Source organism: Sminthopsis crassicaudata, chromosome 2, assembly GCF_048593235.1.
Source record: "Sminthopsis crassicaudata isolate SCR6 chromosome 2, ASM4859323v1, whole genome shotgun sequence".
Lineage (NCBI taxonomy): Eukaryota > Metazoa > Chordata > Mammalia > Dasyuromorphia > Dasyuridae > Sminthopsis > Sminthopsis crassicaudata.
The window spans coordinates 210,695,177-210,714,629 of NC_133618.1; the positions used below are offsets into that span (position 1 = coordinate 210,695,177).

At 35.3% G+C, this 19,453-nt stretch overlaps 1 protein-coding gene and 1 long non-coding RNA gene across 2 annotated transcripts in view; one reads left to right on the forward strand and one right to left on the reverse strand.

Annotated features, from left to right (window-relative positions):
* The window catches only part of FAM98A (family with sequence similarity 98 member A), a 44,507-nt gene extending 26,280 nt beyond the window's left edge, over window positions 1–18,227 (reverse strand). The window contains exons 1-3 of the mRNA XM_074288166.1: window positions 17,903–18,227; window positions 12,503–12,651; window positions 9,054–9,188 (exon numbers count right to left, since the gene is read on the reverse strand). Coding sequence (XP_074144267.1) covers window positions 9,054–9,188; window positions 12,503–12,651; window positions 17,903–18,171 — 553 coding nt within the window. The 5' untranslated portion in view covers window positions 18,172–18,227. The remainder of the gene's footprint in view (window positions 1–9,053; window positions 9,189–12,502; window positions 12,652–17,902) is intronic.
* Window positions 18,228–18,350: 123 nt separating this feature from the next.
* LOC141555362 (uncharacterized) overlaps window positions 18,351–19,453 on the forward strand; it is a 114,976-nt gene continuing 113,873 nt past the window's right edge. The window contains exon 1 of the long non-coding RNA XR_012486170.1: window positions 18,351–18,548. This is a non-coding gene — a long non-coding RNA (uncharacterized LOC141555362). The remainder of the gene's footprint in view (window positions 18,549–19,453) is intronic.

Consider the following 19,453-nt stretch of genomic DNA (forward strand, 5'->3'; position numbering starts at 1 on the left):
TTATCAAAGAAAACTGCCTGGATGTCGTGGAACCAGAGGGCAAAATAGGCATTGAAAGACTCCACTGTTTCACCTTAGGAAAAAGATCCAAAAAGAAAGATTCCGAGGAACATAAAAGCCAAATTTCAGAACCATCAGATAAAGTAAAAATTCAAGTGCCCAGAGAGAAACAATTCAAATATTGGCAAGTCACAATTAAGATTTACACAGAACCTGGCAGCTGTAATACTAAAGAACTAGAAGACATGGAATATGATATTCTGGCAGGCAAAGGACCTACAACTACAACCAAGGATCACCTACCTGGCTAAATTAAGTGAGGAAAAAAAAGAATTTTATGAAATAGAAAGAGTTCAAACTTTCATAAGGAGAAGAGTAGAGCTAAGTAAAAAATGTGACCTCCAATATCAAGACCCACAAGAAATATAAACAGGTAAAAAGGAAAATAAAAACATGAGATATTCAGCTAAACTGTTTATTTTCCTCCATGGAAAAAATGATACTTATAATCTTTAATAACTGAATTACTAATAGTACAAGTAGAAGGAATATACATTGACAGAGGGGAAAATAAGGTCAATTTGAGGTTATAACATCAAAATTAAGTGATAAGAAAGAGAAGTACATTAGATGCAGAATGGAAAGGTAAAATGGTGTAAATTTTTTTTAACATGGAGGCACAAAAAATCTATTACAATGGAGAGGAAGATGGGAGGATGATCTATTATCACTATTTAAATCTTATTCTCATCTGCATTGATTTAAAGAGGGAATATACTACACACAGTTATATTGTTTGCATCTCTTAAAGATAAAGTTAAATGAATTACAGGGAAAATAGGCTGCACACACATATTCCTCTCAGAATGCTATAAATCCAACCAAAAAATAAATAAGAAAGAAGCTAAGGAGATAAATAGAACATTTAAAAACATTAGATATAACAGACCTTTGGAGGAAACTGAATGGGAACAGAAAAGAATATAACTTTTTCATAGCAGCACCTAGAACTTAAATAAAAAGAAACCCTGCAATAGGGCACAAAAACCTTCAAAATCAAATGTAAAAAGGCAGAAGTATCAAATGTATTTTTTCCAGATCATTATGCAATAAAAATTACATTCAATGAGGGCAGTGGATGGATTAAAAATTAATTGGAAATTAAATAATCTAATCCTAGAGAATAAATGGGTCAAAGAATAAATCACAGAAATAATCAATAATTTCATTAAAGAGAATGACAACAAGGAGATGAGACAATATACCAAAATTTATGGGATACAGCCAAAGCAGTACTTATAAAACTTATTTCTCTAAATTCTTACAGCAACAAAATAGAAAAAAAGAACAGATAAATGAATTAGGCAGGCAACTAAAAAATATTTGAAGAACAAATTAAAAATCCCCAATTGGACACCAAATAGGAAATCCTGAAAGTGAAAGGTAAAATCAGTAAGATTGAAAGTAAAAAAATAAAACAAAAACTGTCAAGCTTATAAATCAAGGAGCTGGTTTTATTAAAAAACAAACAAACAAACAAAAAACTCAATAAAACAGAATTTGACTGGTTAATTTGATTAGGAAAAAAAAGAAAATCAAATATCCAATATCAAAAAATGAAAAGGGTAAAATCACCACCAATGAAGAAATATTTTGCCCAATTATATACCAGTAAATTTGACCATTTGAGCAAAATCAATTGAGTATTTATGAAAATACAAATTACCCAGATTAACAGAGCAGGAAATAGAAAGTCTTAGTAATCCCATTCTAGAAAGAGAAATTGAACAAGCCATTAATAAACACAGTAGGAAAAAATCCCCAGGAACAGATTGCTTCATGAGTGAATTCTACCAAACCATTAATTCTAATACTATATAAACTATCTGGAAAAACAGGCAAAGAAGAAATCCTACCAAATTCCCTTTATGACATAAATATGGAATTGATACCTAAACCAGGAAGAGGTAAAACAGGGAAAAACATTATAGACAGATTTCTCTAATAAATAACAGATGCAAAAAATTTGAACAAAATATTAGCAAGGTGATTATGGCAATATATCACAAGGATTTACATCAAGAAAGAAGAGCTGGTTCAATAACTAGAGAACCCTAAAGCATCAACTAAAAAATTATGTGACATAATTAAAAGCTTTAGCACAGTTGCAGAATGTAATATAAACCCACATAGATCATCAGCATTTCTTTTTATAACTGACAGAGCCCAGCAGCAAGAGATATAAAGAGAAATTCCATTCAGAATAATTGTAAACAATATAAAATACTTAGGAGTCTACCTGCCAAGACAAAACCCAGATACTATATGTGAACACAACTACAAAACACTTTTCATACAAATAACAAATTGAGATATTATAATACACCTTCTCAGACTGGTCAATATGACAAAAAAAGGAAACTGATAAAATACATGTTTGGTGGAGTTGTGAACTGATCTAATCATTCTGGAGAGCAACATGGAACTACCAACCAAAATATGGCCCAGCAATATCACTACTAGATCTGTATCTCAAAGAGAACATTAAAAAAGGGAAAAGGACCTACCAGGTACAAAAACAATCGTAGCAGTCTTTTTTGTGATGGCAAAATAAGGGAGATTGAGGGGATTCCCTATCAATTGGGAAATGATATATAAATATTACTACATAATAATATGAAATGATGAATAGGCAGATTTCAGAAAAAACTGGAAAGATTCATATGAACTGTTACAAAATGAAATGAGCAGAAGCAGAGAAGCAATGTACACAGTATCACCAACATTGTGTGATGATCAACTATTTCTGATTCAACTCTTCTCGGCAACACAGTGATTCAATAAAAGTACAAAGGGCTCAGAAAGGAAACTGCTATCTAAGTCAGATAAAGAACTGATGGACTCTGCATGCAGATGGAAGCATATTTTTTTTTCACAAACTGTATTCTTTCTCATTTTATTCTTCTTAGGTCAGAAGAGGATAGGCTTGTTTCTAGGTTGGTTACATGCTTGACAGCTTACTGTTGAAGTGGGCAAATCTCTCCTGCTAAGACCACTGAATCTAACTCAAATTATTGCTTTCTCAAAGTGATATCAGAGTACTAGAGTAGGGAATCATTCCACAAAACTCTACCCATCAAAGGACTGATCATGACTAGTTTTATCACCCCATTATGGGTCACTGAAAGGTCCTACTCAACCAATTTAAGATATTTCTCTACTGATAAAAAGAGTAATTTAATTACCCCATAATTACTACTTTCTAGAAGATTTAAAGACAAAAAAAAAATCTATTTTAACCTTGCCAATAGCAAGTTTTAAAATTAGCTAGGTGACTAGTTGGCTAAAAATGAGGAGCTAGCAATTCCACTGCTGAATCTCCCTGGTCTTAACACGATGAAAATAAGAAAAATTGTGAGAGAAACACAGTAGTCTGTGTTTAAGAAGTTAAAATTATGGCTATATAATTTTTGTAAAAATCGAATTTGATTGCTCTCATGAATAAATTAGTCACAAATTTAAACATTTAAATAATTGGGGACTCTTCTTAAAGAAAATAAATTTAGGGAAATAAAGGCAGATTCAATCTTGAAGATTCAGACACAGAGAATTTGGGTACAGACAGTGAGGGAAGTCCACCTGCCCAGTACCAGTGTCCACAGGAGAGGCACTGGCAAAAATTTGACCTAGTATACACTTCCTTTCTGTGTCCCTTGCAAAAGCTGGCCAAAAGAGACTGGGACCCACACACAGCTATCCTGGCAGATTTGCTATTAATGGGAGATTAAAACTGTCCCACCTACAATCAGAGCTCTAAGACAATATTACATAAAAGGGTCTATAGTTCCCTCTAATGAAGTAGACCTCAGGTCTTTCTCAAATGTTCCCTTCTCCCAGGGCCTTAACTTTTTAGAGGACTACACATTCAGACATTTAAGAAAAGTCATACCAAATACAGAATAATTCCATCAATTGCACATACTAAAATAAACAAAACCATCAGCAGGGTCATGAATTGGAAGAAACAAGGAATATTTCCATTAACTAAGTGGTCATAAGATAAATGGGTTTCTTCTTAGGCTACACAAGAGGAGATCATATAAGCTATCAAGATTAGGTGACATGGGACATCCAAGTAGTCATAAGATGCTCACCTATTCCTGCTGGACAAGAGAGAACAGTCCGGAGATACAAAAGTATATTAGGGGACCTTCTATGCAGTTGAGTCACCTCAACCACACTGAGCTTAGTCTCCATCACAAGGACAAACAAGGATGGAGGAACTTTAATTAACTTTCTATAATTAAGCAAGTAAATTTAGAATCTGCAGCTCCATTCTGGGGCCTAATATCTGGAATTTTGAGATGATTCTATCAAACTGATTAATACTGACAAGAATAGTGTAAGATTCCAAATGAATTATTTCTCAACTATTAAGAATGAATCAACATCTCTGAAAAACTTGGTTTAACCATCTAAACCACTATAACAAAGTGGACTAAGAATGCCTATTACCCAGGACATGACAAGCAATTGGATGAACAGCCCACAATAGTGCTGGTCCATCAAAAAATCTATCTAGTACTATTTGTATATAGCAAATGACTGATGACCTGGGTTCAGAAAATGAGGAGGCTAGATTGCCTTCGGAAAAGTACTTAGTGCTATAAATAAGCCAAATTCCTGCTTGAGAAGAAGGAAAGAATACTTTTTAAAAAAGAAGAGTGTGACAAGCATTTTTTAAGAAACAACTAACTGCCAGGCATTGTGCTAATTGTTTTTACAAATATCTCATTTTAACATCAATTTCTGGTAGTGCCAGATAGGTGCAAATTTTGGAAGACCAGAATCTCTGAAGAATCACAAGTGCAAATCACCTTAAGGACAATGGAAAAACACATGAGCACAAATGCACTGAATGCATTGCAAAGGAAGAATTATGTTCAAGAAGCAATGTAAAAGAACACTGAAATGAGGTACAAATATAAAGATGTGCCTACATATAAGGAGAAAATTCTGTTTTGCAGGGATTCAAAAGAAGGTCATACTATATTAAAAGCAGCAGCAGTCTGTTTTAAGAATCACATAGAGGTTGAAATAATTTGTGAGTCATCAGTGTTACACTCAAATGGACCTTCAACTTCATTAATTCAGGTGTTCTCTCCAATAGTGCAGAATTATCAATGCCAGTCCTATGCTTCCTTTATCCATTCATGTTTTTCTTAAAGTTTGCTATAGAGTAAAGTATCATGTTTTCCTTATTTTAACCCAATATGAGGAGGGTATCAAAGAAACACCCTAGATGTTCACCTGTTTTCTATTCTTCTGCCATCATCTTGATCTTCTACCAGAACTTTGGACTCTACCGCAGGTACCTCAGCACTTGAGAGGTACCCTATCTGTTGAGGCCCTATTATTTTTAATACTTCCTCAGCTATTTCCTATTACCAAAATAAAACCCCAAATCCAAACCCATATACTTCCCTATTCTCCCTTTCTAGCACCCCTTCATTATGATGAACAACACAGAAACAATTTCTCCCTCCATGACAGGCACACTATATTCATATTTCATTTCAGTGTTATTTCATATTATAATGTAAGCTCTTGAGGGCAGGGACTATTGATGGCTTGTATGAGTAGCATTTAGCATGATAAATGAAACATAGTTAATATTATACTCTAGCTATATATCTACCTGTGCATCCATCTATCCACCCATTCTTGCCATGTGACTAGACCATCTTTTCTTCCTATCTGGAAGTTGTCCTTTATTCCTGTTCCTTTTTGGCCATGTTACACAACCATTCACACTTCCACCAGTATGATCTGGTAAGCAAAAAAGCTAACACAATCTTGGGTTGCATTAAGAGGCATACAGAATTTTTATAATAATACAAAGTTAATTCAAGTTAATATCAAGTTGTAAATTTACTCACTATTTCCTTTAGCTAAGAAAACAAAAATGATATACTCAAAAATTATGAAAGAAAACAGCCTTTCAGAAAACAGAAAATCATCCTTGACTATTTTGGAAAGCATAAGAAAAATTCAAATATCAGTTGCAAAAGTAAATCTTTATACTGTATGTGTCATAATATAAAAACAAAACTCATCAACAAAATAGCATATTTGACAGTATACACTGATTTACCATGTAGTTTTTAAAACCATCTACTTTACTGAGAAAATAAAAGCCATCTATGTGAGTTCCCTCAATTCCCCTTTTTACTCAAAACTTGTTTGTTTCTATTTTGTGCAGAATACTGGGCTAAGTGCTAGATAAGACAATACCATCTAAGGAAACATACTTTAGAGGGGATAAAACAAGTATTTCAAGAAACTAAAGTATTAAATCCATAAGTACATGACAAATGTAAGTAAAGTGCTATAAGAGATTCAAGGAAGTAAAGCCAATTATTGAACTGAGGTGATGGGAGGGTACAACCAAGGAAAGCTTCCTAGGGGTAAGATTTGAGTTGGCCTTTATAAGAAGAATAGGATTTCAATAGGCAGAGAAGAGAGCACTTTACACAAAGACATATAGGAAAGTATAAAAAAATGTATAAAAACTCATCAAAGGTGGTGAGCTTTCCAAACTGACAAGTACAAACTATGTAAAGGGAAATAGAATGAGAGGCTGTAAGCAAAAGAGGTACTAGAGGGATTCATAGCATTTGTAAGATAATTAAATCGGTGTAAGCAAAGTAAATTTGGCAACTGCATGAGTTCATCCATTATTTTTCTTTGCTCCTATTGTTTTACGTAGAGGTGGTTCTTCTGACTAATTCTTCGATACTGTGATTCTTAATCACATCAATGCACTCCCATTTTTCTTTTACAAAAATCTTCAAAATTTATCTCTTCAGTGGCTCTATATACTTAGGCCTTTGCATTTTTTTTTTTTTTTTCTGAAGCAATTGGGGTAAGTGACTTGCCCAGGTCAAACTGCTAGGAAGTATTAAGTGTTTGAGGCCAAATTTGAACTCAGGTCCTCTTGACTTCAGGGCTGGTGCTTTATCCACTGTGCCAACTAGCTGCCCCTAGGTCTTTGCATTCTTAAGAAAAAAAATATCCTCCAGAACCACTATACAAATCTTTATTGCCATTTTCATTAAATCTTATAGTAGATATCTTTAAATAAGTGGTTTTAGGCTGTACTTTCTTTTTCTTCCACTCCTCCAAACTTTTTAACATGGCTTCTCTTCCTATCAAATCACTGAAATTGGGATTCTCAAGTCATCAATAATTCCCTAAATTTCAAATCTATCAGCCTTTTCTTCTCTTTCATTCTCTTTGACTTCTTGATATCTTTGAAACATTATTTATATTCTCTTCTCTCTTGGTGTCTATCCTAGCTCTTGACATTATTCACGTCTCAAAAGTGGCTTTACCTGTTCTCTCTAAATCTAATCCATCTTACATAGAAATAAGAAAGTAGTAATAATTCTAATGCTCAGTTCTAAACACAAAATTCACTTCAGACCTGGAAGGGATCTTGATGGCTATTTATTCCAATTCATCCCAAGAATTCCCACCTGAGGAATGGTCATATTGATTTTGCTTGAAGATCTTCAATGAAAGGAACCCATTACTTTCCAAGATATCTCACTCTACTTTTGGATAGTGTTGTTAGGCAATTTTCACTTCTTAACAATTTTTGAGGTTAAACTCAATGAAGATATTGTTTCATTCTTGTCTTTGTATAACATGGTTTGCTGATTAATTTCATTAAATCAAATATAACTTTTTTCCTCTTTATAATTTTGCTTTATTCCAATTTCTGCTCTTTAAAGACCCACACAACTAATTTAGTTTCTCCTTCACATAATAGCCTCTTAAATATTTGGAAGAAAGTTGTTATTCTCCCTCACCTCCCCTTGCTGCCACCTACTCTCCAACTAATGTCCCTATTTTCTAAGTTTTTCCTAAGGTAAACATCACCAGTTCATAGGGCAAGGATTTGAGATTCTCCATCATTCTCATTTCCTTCTTCTGGCTATTTTCCAGATTAACAATACTATTTCCAAACTGGAGTACATAGAATTTTACATAATATTTCAGGTATGCAGTTTAACCAGAGCAACACACAAAGAGACTATCACCCTATTCCTGAAAAGTATACCTCTTTTAATGCATTAACCTTAATACATTAGCTTTTTTTTGGCAACTATAGAACACTATTGACTCGTACTAAGTTCAATAAACTCAGAGAATTTTTTTCAGAATAAACAATAATCTAACCATAATGTCTTCATGCTATAGCTGTGAAGTCAAATTTACATTAATTCCTGTTAAATTTCCTCTTATTAGACTTGGTGTAAGCTTCTAGCCTGTCAAGATCTTTTTGGATCCTGCCTTCGTCATCTAATGCATTAGTTATCCTTTCCACTTTTGTATCTTCCTTTGTGAGCGCATCATAATACAATAGAAAAGGCAATGGCTTTGGAGTCAAAGAACTTCTGATAAAATATGGCCTGTCACTTAATACTTATGTGATCTTATGCAAGAAATTTTACCTCTCAGGATCTGTTTCCTAATCTAAAAAAGGAATATAAACTAAGATTCCTTTCAGATTTAAATATATGATATTATGACCTAAAATTGCTATAAATATTATATCTGTGTTATCTCCTGTATGCAAAGCAGTGTCATATAACTGATTTTTCCCCTCGCAATTTCTATTAAATAGATTGCATTTATTTCTGCATATGCATTTTCATCCCCAACAGGCTGGAGGTTAATAATTTTTTCTTTGCAATTCTTTCAAATATCCTTAGTAGATATCTAACAGTACAATACACAGAGCAGATGCAGAGTAAATGTTGAATGAAAGAATGAATACTACTCTCATTAACAATAATTATATTGAATGGAGCTTAACAGTTTAAAAAAATTTGTCATATTTTAAGTTGAGAAAAATTATCAGTTACGCAAGAAACTATTATCTATGCACTGATATTAAAATTCTTTCTTAAATTAAGAATTTTTTTCCATGTATAGTAACAGTCAAAGGAAATGTAAAATGCTACAAAAGGTAGCCCTGAACTTACTGAGCAACAGGAGGCAATTCTTCTGGTTGAGAAGGCGCTTTGTCACATCACCAGATGTCAGTGAAATATATGGACAGTTCATTTCCCCAAGTAGCCCACTCACCTCAAGCTGGAATTCATCAGCTTCATTTGGGCCTTTACAAAACAACAAAACAATATTAATTATATTTCTAAGATAAAGATCATATAAATTTATTCCAACTGGGCTCCCTAACTCTAGCTTCCCACTCCTACACCACAAACTCACAAACCCCAATGCATTCTTAAACACCACTTTTATCATATTACTTTCCCTTCAAAAATGTTTACTGGATCCCTATTTTATATCATGTTAGATTTTCTTCTTGGCATTTTTATAATGCATCTCCGATATGCCTATCCAGCTTTATTTTTTTCCAATATGAAACATTTATCCTTTGCTCTAAACCCACCAGTTTTCTCATATCGTCCTTCCTTCACAGAAATCACATTTTTTTTCTCATTTCTGCCTATTCAAATACTTTAAGATCTAGCTCAGTTAAGCATTCCTTGTTTACTCCAACCCTAATTGTGCTAACTTTTGAATATTGATAGCAATTATAATGCATACTACACAATTTAGCATTCAATTACACTTCTTTTTTTTACTTTAGCAAAGAGCCATTTCCTTCAGTGACTTGCATAAGCGCCATATATAACAAATATCTGAATTGAATTATCACTTTATACTACCTTCTGATTTGATTTCCCCAAATACACTTAAATTTTGAAATCAGGCTCATGTTTTAAGCTTCTTCTATGAGGTACATCACAAATGCCAAATGAACTAAATTAAAATGTTGTTTTTCCTTCTACTTCAATAATTCCCTATGAAGTATGTATAGTAGAGAGGAATCTCTGTTAGATATAGCATATCTTTTACAGGTGAACATCCATTTCCTTATGTATAAAATAAGGGGGCAACCAGATCAGGGCTCAATAAACACTAAATGTCAACATACTGGAGAACTGAGAAATTTATGTTTTAATAATATTTAATATACTGTAGCATGAACTTTTAGGTATAAATTTTGATACTGAATTCTATGTATAAGGAAATCTAAGAGAACAGATGATTGTGTTTCTTGCCAAGAATGGAACCAAATATCTGGCAAAAGGAATGGATAGTGTTGCTTAGTTCTCACTTATATTTCTACTTCCTCCTACCCAATGATAGCAGCTAAAACAGCCAAGTTTAAGACAAGAAAAAGGTCTTTGGAGCTGGAGTAAATGAGTATAATGATAGCATTTTGAGTTGGAAAGAACTTTAGAGGTAATCTAATCTTAGGCTCAATATATGTGCTTTAAATCTAAAAGCTGACCCAAGTATTTAGGAACTAAATTAATTTATTAAATAAGTCATATTAAAAGTACTTTCAAATGGTTAAATATATTTTCATGCATACAGTTGAGGTGGGAACAGTGGGAGTCTTCAAGGCTGAACTGCAATCTGACCCAAACTAAGCACAAAATAATGGAATTTTTCTTTTATGGGGAAAGGAATCTTTTTTTCCCCAAAAAAAGCATGAAGGAGACTACGAAGAGTATGCTACAAGAAGGGTTTTACAATTTTCCAATATAATCACATGGTAGTATGAAAAGCAAAATGAAAAAGAGGGCAAAGGGACAGAAATTAAGCTTCTCTATTATGACTTAATTATATTCATGCTCAATCTGTTTCTCATACCTCAACATGTACAGAATCTTCTCTCCCTAAAAAAAAAAAAAAAAATCCTCAACACACCACACAGATCCATAGCATCAGCTACTATTAGCCTAACCTCTAAATTCTCATTTTTCCAATGGCTTTGACCTTCCAATGTTGCTTAATGATTAGATGAAGAGAACCTATTAGAGAACTGTCTGCCTGAATATGAAAAATTTGGAATTCCCTTATAGTCTCTATCCCTTCTTGTATCACAGTCCTCCTAGGCTACTCTTTCAGGTTTGGTTAAGAAAATAGGATTGTCTAAGGGGGAAAATTCAATTATTTTGATATTTGGCTATAGATCGGGTTGCATTTCAGGTCTGAAGCCTCTCATCTCTGATCCTGAACTAATGTATGAATCAAAATAAATTTAACCATCTCAAAATACTTCAAAATCAAAATACTTCGAAATTTAGTAAATTAATGTTTCCTAAGTATTTGGGTTAGCATCTAGATTCAAAGCAAATCTAGTGAATCTAAGAACTAAATTATTTCTGAGGTATCTTCCAATTGAGAATGATATGTTTTCCTTATACCAATGAGAACTAATAAAGAACACAGTTATCCAATTGTTCCCGAGAAATCATTAAGTATTCCAAACGTGGAATAGACTGGAAATCCTTTAAGTATGTTACTCTGTACAATTCATACAGGTAAAAGGTGGGGTACTTTGCCTTAGATTCTGAAGGCTCCTATCTTTGAGGGAAAAAACTGATTGGAAAAGTGTCAGGTTTCAAGGCTTTTGTCTCATTTGCTGAGAAGAAAACATGCTAAAACTACACTAACACCCCCTATGACACTTCTCAAATCTATGGACTTGGTTATAGTGTAGCTCAAATGACATTCAGTTTATATGTATTAATATACAATACTGTAATGAAAGCATTTAAAGAAGATGTTCTCTCCCTAAAACAAAATGAAATTTTATTGGGCTTACTTTAGCTTCTACATAGGTTTTTAGATTCTGTTAGCTGGGCTTTCAAAGGAAGTTTAATTCTATGCACTAAATCATGCTTTTACAAGGCTATAATACAACAAAGAATGATTATTGGATAATGAACTCATGTAATTTTTTAAATGACATAAATCCCCACAAATTCTGTCTTTAAAAGTACATCTTTTATTTTTTTTTAATTATAGCTTTTTATTTACAAAACATAAGCATGAGTAATTTTTCAACACTGAATTTTTCAACATTGACCCTTGGGAAACCTTGTGTTCCAACTTTTCCCCTCCTTCCCCCCACCTATATGGCAGGTAGTCCAATACATGTTAAATATGTTAAATCCAATATACACATTTTACATATTTATACAGTTATCTTTCTGCACAAGAAAAAATCAGATCTAGAAAGAAAGAAAAAACCTGAGAAGGAAAACAAAAATGCAAGCAAACAATAATAGAAAGAGTGGAAATGCTATGTTGTGGTTCACAAAAAGAACATCTTTTAGACTCTAACTTCTGAATTGTTTTTTCTGTAAATACATGTATTTTTAAAATTTATGGCTTTCAAATACAAGGATAGTTTCCTTGTATATGAAAAACCAAAAAAATAACAAACTGACTATTTACAAATGTTTGTTTTTACTAATTGGCTCTACCTCCCAGTTTTAACTTTTACAAAGAAAAAAAGTGGTTTCATAACTCAAAATGTCTGAATTTCATTTCATATTAAGCATTTAAAAATAAATGTTAACTTTTTAAAAAGACACTGGTTACTTACTGTTAGTTGCTTGCACATTTTCTTCTAGTTTACAGAATAATCTTAATTCAGATACCAGCCAAGCACAGAGTTTGGTGAATTCAGGGGAACTGGCTCCACCAGTGACTGCCTGAGACAAAGCTCCATCTTCTAACAAAGGACCTTTGTAACTGGTGAGTAAAAGAAATTATACTTCTTAAAATAAATAACTTTTAAAAAATTACAGAGAGTAAGTTTACTTACAAGTATAATATATTTACCTGGAAAATTTTAACTTTAATATAAGATATAAATATATGTGTGTATGTATATATAACTATGTTGACATTTTAGGAAATTATTCTACCTGAACATTCTTGACTAATGAGGGAATAGTAGAGGCAAAGGAGTCATGGAGCTGGGTGGGTTGGAGGAAAGGATAAGGAAGATGTGGATTACTACAGCAATCTAGTCCTCCAATTAACTTCACTCTGTACCCTCTTCTCTTCAATAGTACCTCAAAAGTCTACATGCATTCATTACCAGTGAGGTAGTTATCAAATTGGGAAGAGGAACGATAGGAACCTAACACCTAGTTAATCAAAAAGATTAACTTTACTCATTCTTCATATAATAGGTTTTTTTGGTGGTTGAAAGCTATTCAATCTAATAAACAATTCATTAAAACATATTCTACATCATTCTATATACAAGCTTTATACTTGGTTCAAGAAGTAAAGAGATAAAAAGCAATATAGGAAAGATTCTAAAGGAGCTCAAGATCTACTGGGGTTATGAGAGGAAAGAGGTGGCAAAGGGGGGAAAAGAAAGAGTTGTACATGCAAATAACTGTTAGGAAACTGATTAATGAGAAGTTAGACAGTGATCTTATAGTTGAGAGCGAAAGGCAGAAATAAGGGAATATTTCATGTAAATTACTTCAGAGCTTGGCACTGAAGGAATGACAGGGGTTGAACAGAGCATCTGACTTCAAATGCTCGCTCTGTTGCTTATTACCTACATGGCCCTGAAAAAGTCACATCGACTCTCTGAGCTTAGTTTCTTTAATTAGAAAATAAGTTTGGCATAAAATAGAGAAAGAAAAGAAAATAAGTTTGGACTAGATGGCCTTTGAGGTCCCTTGTAGCTAAACATCTATGATTCCATGGCAAAATTTGATGATTTTATTTAAAAGTTTAAGGGAAATACACATAACATCTCCCAAAATTTGTGTGATTTTTCATTTTTATAATTTACAAGGCCACCATTATATAATGTTGTTAAATTTTTTATCTCATTTATTGAAACCTGAAGAGGGAGTTAATAAAAATCTAGTTATTTTAGAAGTAAAATCAAGATTGTTTTTCTATTAACTATGGAAACTAAAAAAGCTGGAAGTATAGTTTTTATCAAAAGAGAGTTGTTTTGGATTATGAACATGCAGTTAAACAAAATGCAATCAGGAAAATAAATCCATTAGGCAAGTCATTACTAATTTGAATACATAATGTTAAAAATTCAATCATAGAGGTGATTCTATCTCTAAGACTAACTTATTTCAAAGTCTTCCACTTATAAAAAGAACAGTTTAGTTTCCTCCATTACTCTTGATTCAAAATGTAGTTACCAATATCATGTTTTGTTAAAACAAAACAAAACAACAACAAAAAACAGCTGAGCTTCAATCTTTCACTAGTGGTAATAATGAGGCCTAATTTCCCTCACAGAAAAATGACTTCTGCCCAACTCTTATTCTAGTTTCATTAATAAAATATTTATTATATTCTTAGTCTTGGTTCAGCATTTGTGAGGCCAATTCTTTGCCTACCGAAGACCAACCATTTTTAATTTCTAAAGGCAAGTTTTTCATGATTTTCCTTTTGTTTCTCATGTTAATAAACAAGATAGAGCTTTTATGGGATCCTTTGATGTAAAGAAGGAACTTGGCTTAACTAAATGAAGAAGTCAAATGGTGTGGTATGAAGACATTTTAACTGGCTTTAAAAAGGATATATAATAGAAGAAATTATGACTCTTAAGATAACAGTAAGGATGCATTCCTAATTACATAACTGTTACCCTGACTACTGAATTTTCAGCGATTTGCTATTAACTAGAAACATGTTTGTTATTTAAGATACACTGTTTTTTCTAATGGCATTTGAAAAAACTGCAACAAAATACAACAAACAAGTGTATGAACAAATACAGTTGTAGGACAAAAACTGTTTTTTCATCATTTCAACTGGTAGCCTCAAGACGTAGAAAATTAGTCTTTGCTATTTTACTCAGTCATTTCCAATCCTGTCCCCCAAAGAAAACACTCCTTGACACCAGGTTTTTAATTTCTGGAGGGCTCATAATTCTTCATCTAAGATCTCATTCAATAAATAAAATACTACATAATCATGTTTTTTTTCTAAACCTTTTTTTTCCTTATTACTTTGATTTCCTTTCTTCACAGAAAGAGAATTTTTCTAATTGAAGGAGCTTTCTGGTTCTGGAATCAGAGGATCTTGATTCATATCTTATCTCTGACACTACTAAGGAAATCTTGAATAAGTGACAAACTCCTTAGGTCTCATTTTCTTTACAAAAAATGAAGGATTTGAAGTACATAGCCTCTGAAGATCTTTCAACTGTAGATCTCTGATTCTGTGCAATAAAGATTTGTATGTGTGTGTGTGTGCACGCGCCAGGCATATGCATGTGATTTCACTGCTGTAAGAAAATCAAAAGTATTAACTCCTTTATCAAAGGAATTTCTGCAAATAGTTTGGCACCAGAGTTGCCCGAGGACTCTGAAGTTAACTGATTACTTGTCCAGGGTCATACTGCCAGGGCATGATAAAGGTCTACTTGAAACAAGACATTCCTGGGTGAGGCCAGGATACACTTTTACTGACAAATAATATTTTAGGTTTGTCTAAAAAAAAGGCATCAATGACTTCCATTTGCTTTTACACTTTTAATGAATGGACAGCACAAATAATACAACAGGGTGGTAGAGCTCGTAACAGGCTTATCTTGGTAGACTACTGTGATGTGTAGCATTTTGGATTAGGATTCAAACAAGTTTAGAACCGGTAGTTTTAACAAATGATTATTTTATAGTATTTGATGAAAAAAACTGGAAAGCAACAAGGAGAGTATTTTTTTTTAAAGATCACTAAGTTTAAATAATTACACTGGCATAATACTCAGAAGTCTATAAGTTTTCTAGCGGCTTGAAAATGTCACTATTTGCTTCTTTTAAAAGGGATGCTATTGAAACAATAAAGACTATAGTATAGAATCACTGATGTTTGGCTACAAGATACCTCAAAGGTCATCTAGTTCAAACATTTCCTAATTCAAGAAACTAAATCTCAGAGACAGTGACATGATTTTCTCAAGGTCATGTAATAACCAAAAGAGCAAGTATTTGAAATCAGAACCTCTGTTTAACCCTTGTCATTTCCTCAGGCCTAGAGATGAGATTTCCAAATGTGATGAACAAAGGGAAGTTTCTTTTCTTTCTTTCTTTTCTTTTTTTTTTTATTTTAATAGTTTTTATTTACCAGATATATATGCATGGGTAATTTTACAACATTGATAATTGCCAAACCTTTTGTTCTAATTTTTCCCCTCTTTACTCCCCCCCAGACAACAGGCTGACCAATATAAGTTAAATATGTTATAGTATAAATTAAATACAATATATGTATACATGTCCAAACAGTTGTTTTGCTGTACAAAAAGAATCGGACACAAAGGGAAGTTTCTAATAGTTGTCTTATATTTTGTTTGCTTCTTGTGTGGCATGACATTTAGGACAAAGTATAGATATGGTCTGTGTTTAATATACTTAGAAACCCCCCCCCTCCAATCAATCTTTCTATAGCATATACCACCAAAGTTGTATATTAATGTTGGAACATCATACCCTCCAAAGTTAATAATGAAGGTAGTAAGGAAACAGGATAAAGTCAGAAAAATGTATTTCAAAACACAAGTGCATTAACTCACATCCTGATGAATTGCAATGATTTTCAATATTATAATAAGTAGTCTTATTTATATAGGTGGGCCGATTTTGTAAATAAAAAAAATTATTGAGCAATTCCTCTGCAGATTTGTAGGAGTATTTATATAGAATGAGTCTATTTAGAGAAGGGTAAAATAAGAGAGAGCTAATTGGTCTGATGTGATTTAGTTTGTAATTTCATTAAGAAATGGCTATTTCTCGGGAGTGCTTTTATCTCTATCTTAAAGGAATTGGAGAAAATTCAGAAAGAACACTAAAGGAAAAAAAGTTGATAATACCATATTCCACGCAAAACAAAATAACAAGTAATACTACATGCCCAAAACTCCCAATAGTTAAGCAAGCCACTCCAAAATGGTAAAATCTAACCAAGTAACTGTTTTTTCCCTGAGGGAAATAAGCTCCCTACACCATGTGGTGGTAAAAAATCTGTATAATTTGTTACTTTGTAAATCCAGCTAAGGGATATTTATACACTTATCTAAGAACACGTTACGTTTAAACATAGTTTCTTGAACCATATTTAGTTTGGACAGGTTTTCCATTTTCAAGTTTTAAGGCTGGACGTCCATCTGCATGATCTCATGAGATAATCAGCGCTTATTTATTGTTGAATAAGGGGGCTGAAAAGCTAACAGCAATTGCCAGCATAGGTGGATGTAAAATAAACATGGAGGAAATGTAGGTAAGTGGATAAGGACCGATTTGTGTCAGTGGTCCCGATTAGTGATAGAAAGGAAGTGCAGAAGAAACTTTGCCAGCGGTTTCCACAGCGATGCGGATTATCTGGAACTGGGGCGGGCTAACCACAAAGGGTGACAGAGAGGCGCACCTGCCGAGGCTGGAGAGAGGGAGGGAGGGAGGTGGTCTGGGAAGGAAGTTGTGGCTGCTAAGAGATAGGAAAGAGGCAGGGAGGTTAGGGAGTAGGAGGAGATGGATAAGATGAACACGTTAGAGACTGGGCCAAACCCGGACTCAGTGAATGAGGCAGGCGTTCCCCGGGCGAGGGGGACTGGGGCTCGGGACTGAACAGCACTGAATGGGTGGGAGCAGGAGAGTGCGATCAGGGGTGGTGGTTGGGGAGGAACAGCAGGCCCACGCGGAGACAACGACGAGGATGACTGACAAATCCCAGGTCCGGGTGTGAAGCCCGAGCGACGTGCCGGGACCCCGGAGACATGAGAAGGCTGTTACTGACGGGGAGACCTGGGGCGGGCGCGTCCTCCCCGGACAGCGAGCAGAGGAGCCGCAGGGGCTGGGGCAGGGGGAGCTGGCGGGTAGGGGGGGAGGGAGGAGGAGGCAGCACCGAGGAGCCACGGGGCGCGGCACCGGCAGGGAAGAGGGGCCGAGCCGAGGTAAAGGGCCGGGATAACAGAGACTGCGAGGCTCAGGGGCTAAGCGACTGGGATTCTTACCCCAGATCCTCCAACGACTCCAAGATGTCAGTCTCCATGAGGTCACACTCCATGCTACTGTGGTATTCAAATTTCCTAGTCGTCAGGCTCCCCTCTTCCCCGGCACGGTGCAGATTTGCGCATGCGTCACCTCCCCGAACTTCCAAATCGACAGATTTTTGCCTCCGGTCTGGCACTGCGCATATCCGAGCGTGCGCGTTAGTCCCAGTCCTTTCCTTAACCACTCCCCCACCCAGCGTGGAACCTCCTCGTCTAGCAGATTTGCACATGCGTATTACCAGAAAGCGAAGCCTGCAGCCAGGAGAGGGGCAAATGAGGCATGGTTGCGTGGCGGCTGGGCTGGGAGACTAGACTCGGCACGCCGGGTGGCCCCTGCGCACATGCTCCCCGCCCCCACCCGTCCTCTCCAGCTGTGCATGCGCAGGCTGTTGGGGGCGGGGTAAGGAGCTGCAGCCTCTGTCTGCGAAGGAGTGAAAGGCTGCCCGGAGATCCCTGGTGCTGAAACATCTGGGGTTTGGGTTGGCTGAAACAGGACTCCCGGAGGAGGCCGGAGTCGGAGATGCCAGTGAGATAAGCTGCGCAAGATGCTCCAAATACTCGCAGAACGGCCGGGCCTCTAACACTTGAATGTAGTCCGGGTCCACAGGTAGCCACAACGCTAGATTAGCCACAGGAAGATGCTACATAACCGCAGAATCCCAACCAGAAAGTAACTCCTATGCACACGCAGGGAAGCCGGGCGGGAGTTAGGAGCAGTCACTTTACCGGTCACCGGACTTTATAGTTCCATTTCTGTTATTTTGTATCAAAGCAAAGGCACTTGCAGGAACTAAGAGCCGCACAGTGCCTTCTAGTCCACTTTTATCTGGGCATCTCCACTATCTATTATCTGGGCAGTACTCTAACTCCCACTACCTCCCTTATCTTCCCGCAGATTAGCCTTCAGCGCTTTTCTAATCCACATTCTGCTACCTTCTAGTCCTTACCCTACTAGGCCCTTCCGCCCTCCCAAGCCCAGGGCTAGGAGGCTGCATCAGGAAGGGACCTTAAAGTTATTGAGTTGTCCAGTTCACATTACAAATGATGTGACTTGAGTAAGTGGTCATATTCCACCTTAAATCCTCTTAACTTCCAAGTCCTCCTGATTTTCCAAATATGGAGACTCATGAATCGCTCATTTTTTCTTCTTTTTCTCAGCTTTTCCCTTGGGTTCACTAATTCCCTTTAATCAGTTATTAAGTGACTATGGTATGCTAGACACTATACTAAGCCCAGGGATACAAAGAAAGGCAAAAAACTTTCCCTGCCCGCAAGGAGTATACATTGGAAGGCTCTAGAATTAAGGGTGATCAGGAAAGGATTCCAGTAGTCTGGACTCCAACAATATTTCAGCTGAAACTGCTCTCCCAAATTCACGGTAATTTCGTAATTGACACATTGGATAGCTTTCTCTAACTCCTCAATCTAATTAACCTCTTGGTAGCATGTGACAAAATTGACTACACTTTTCTACTGTATATTTCTTCTCTTGGTTCTCTCCTCCTACCTGAC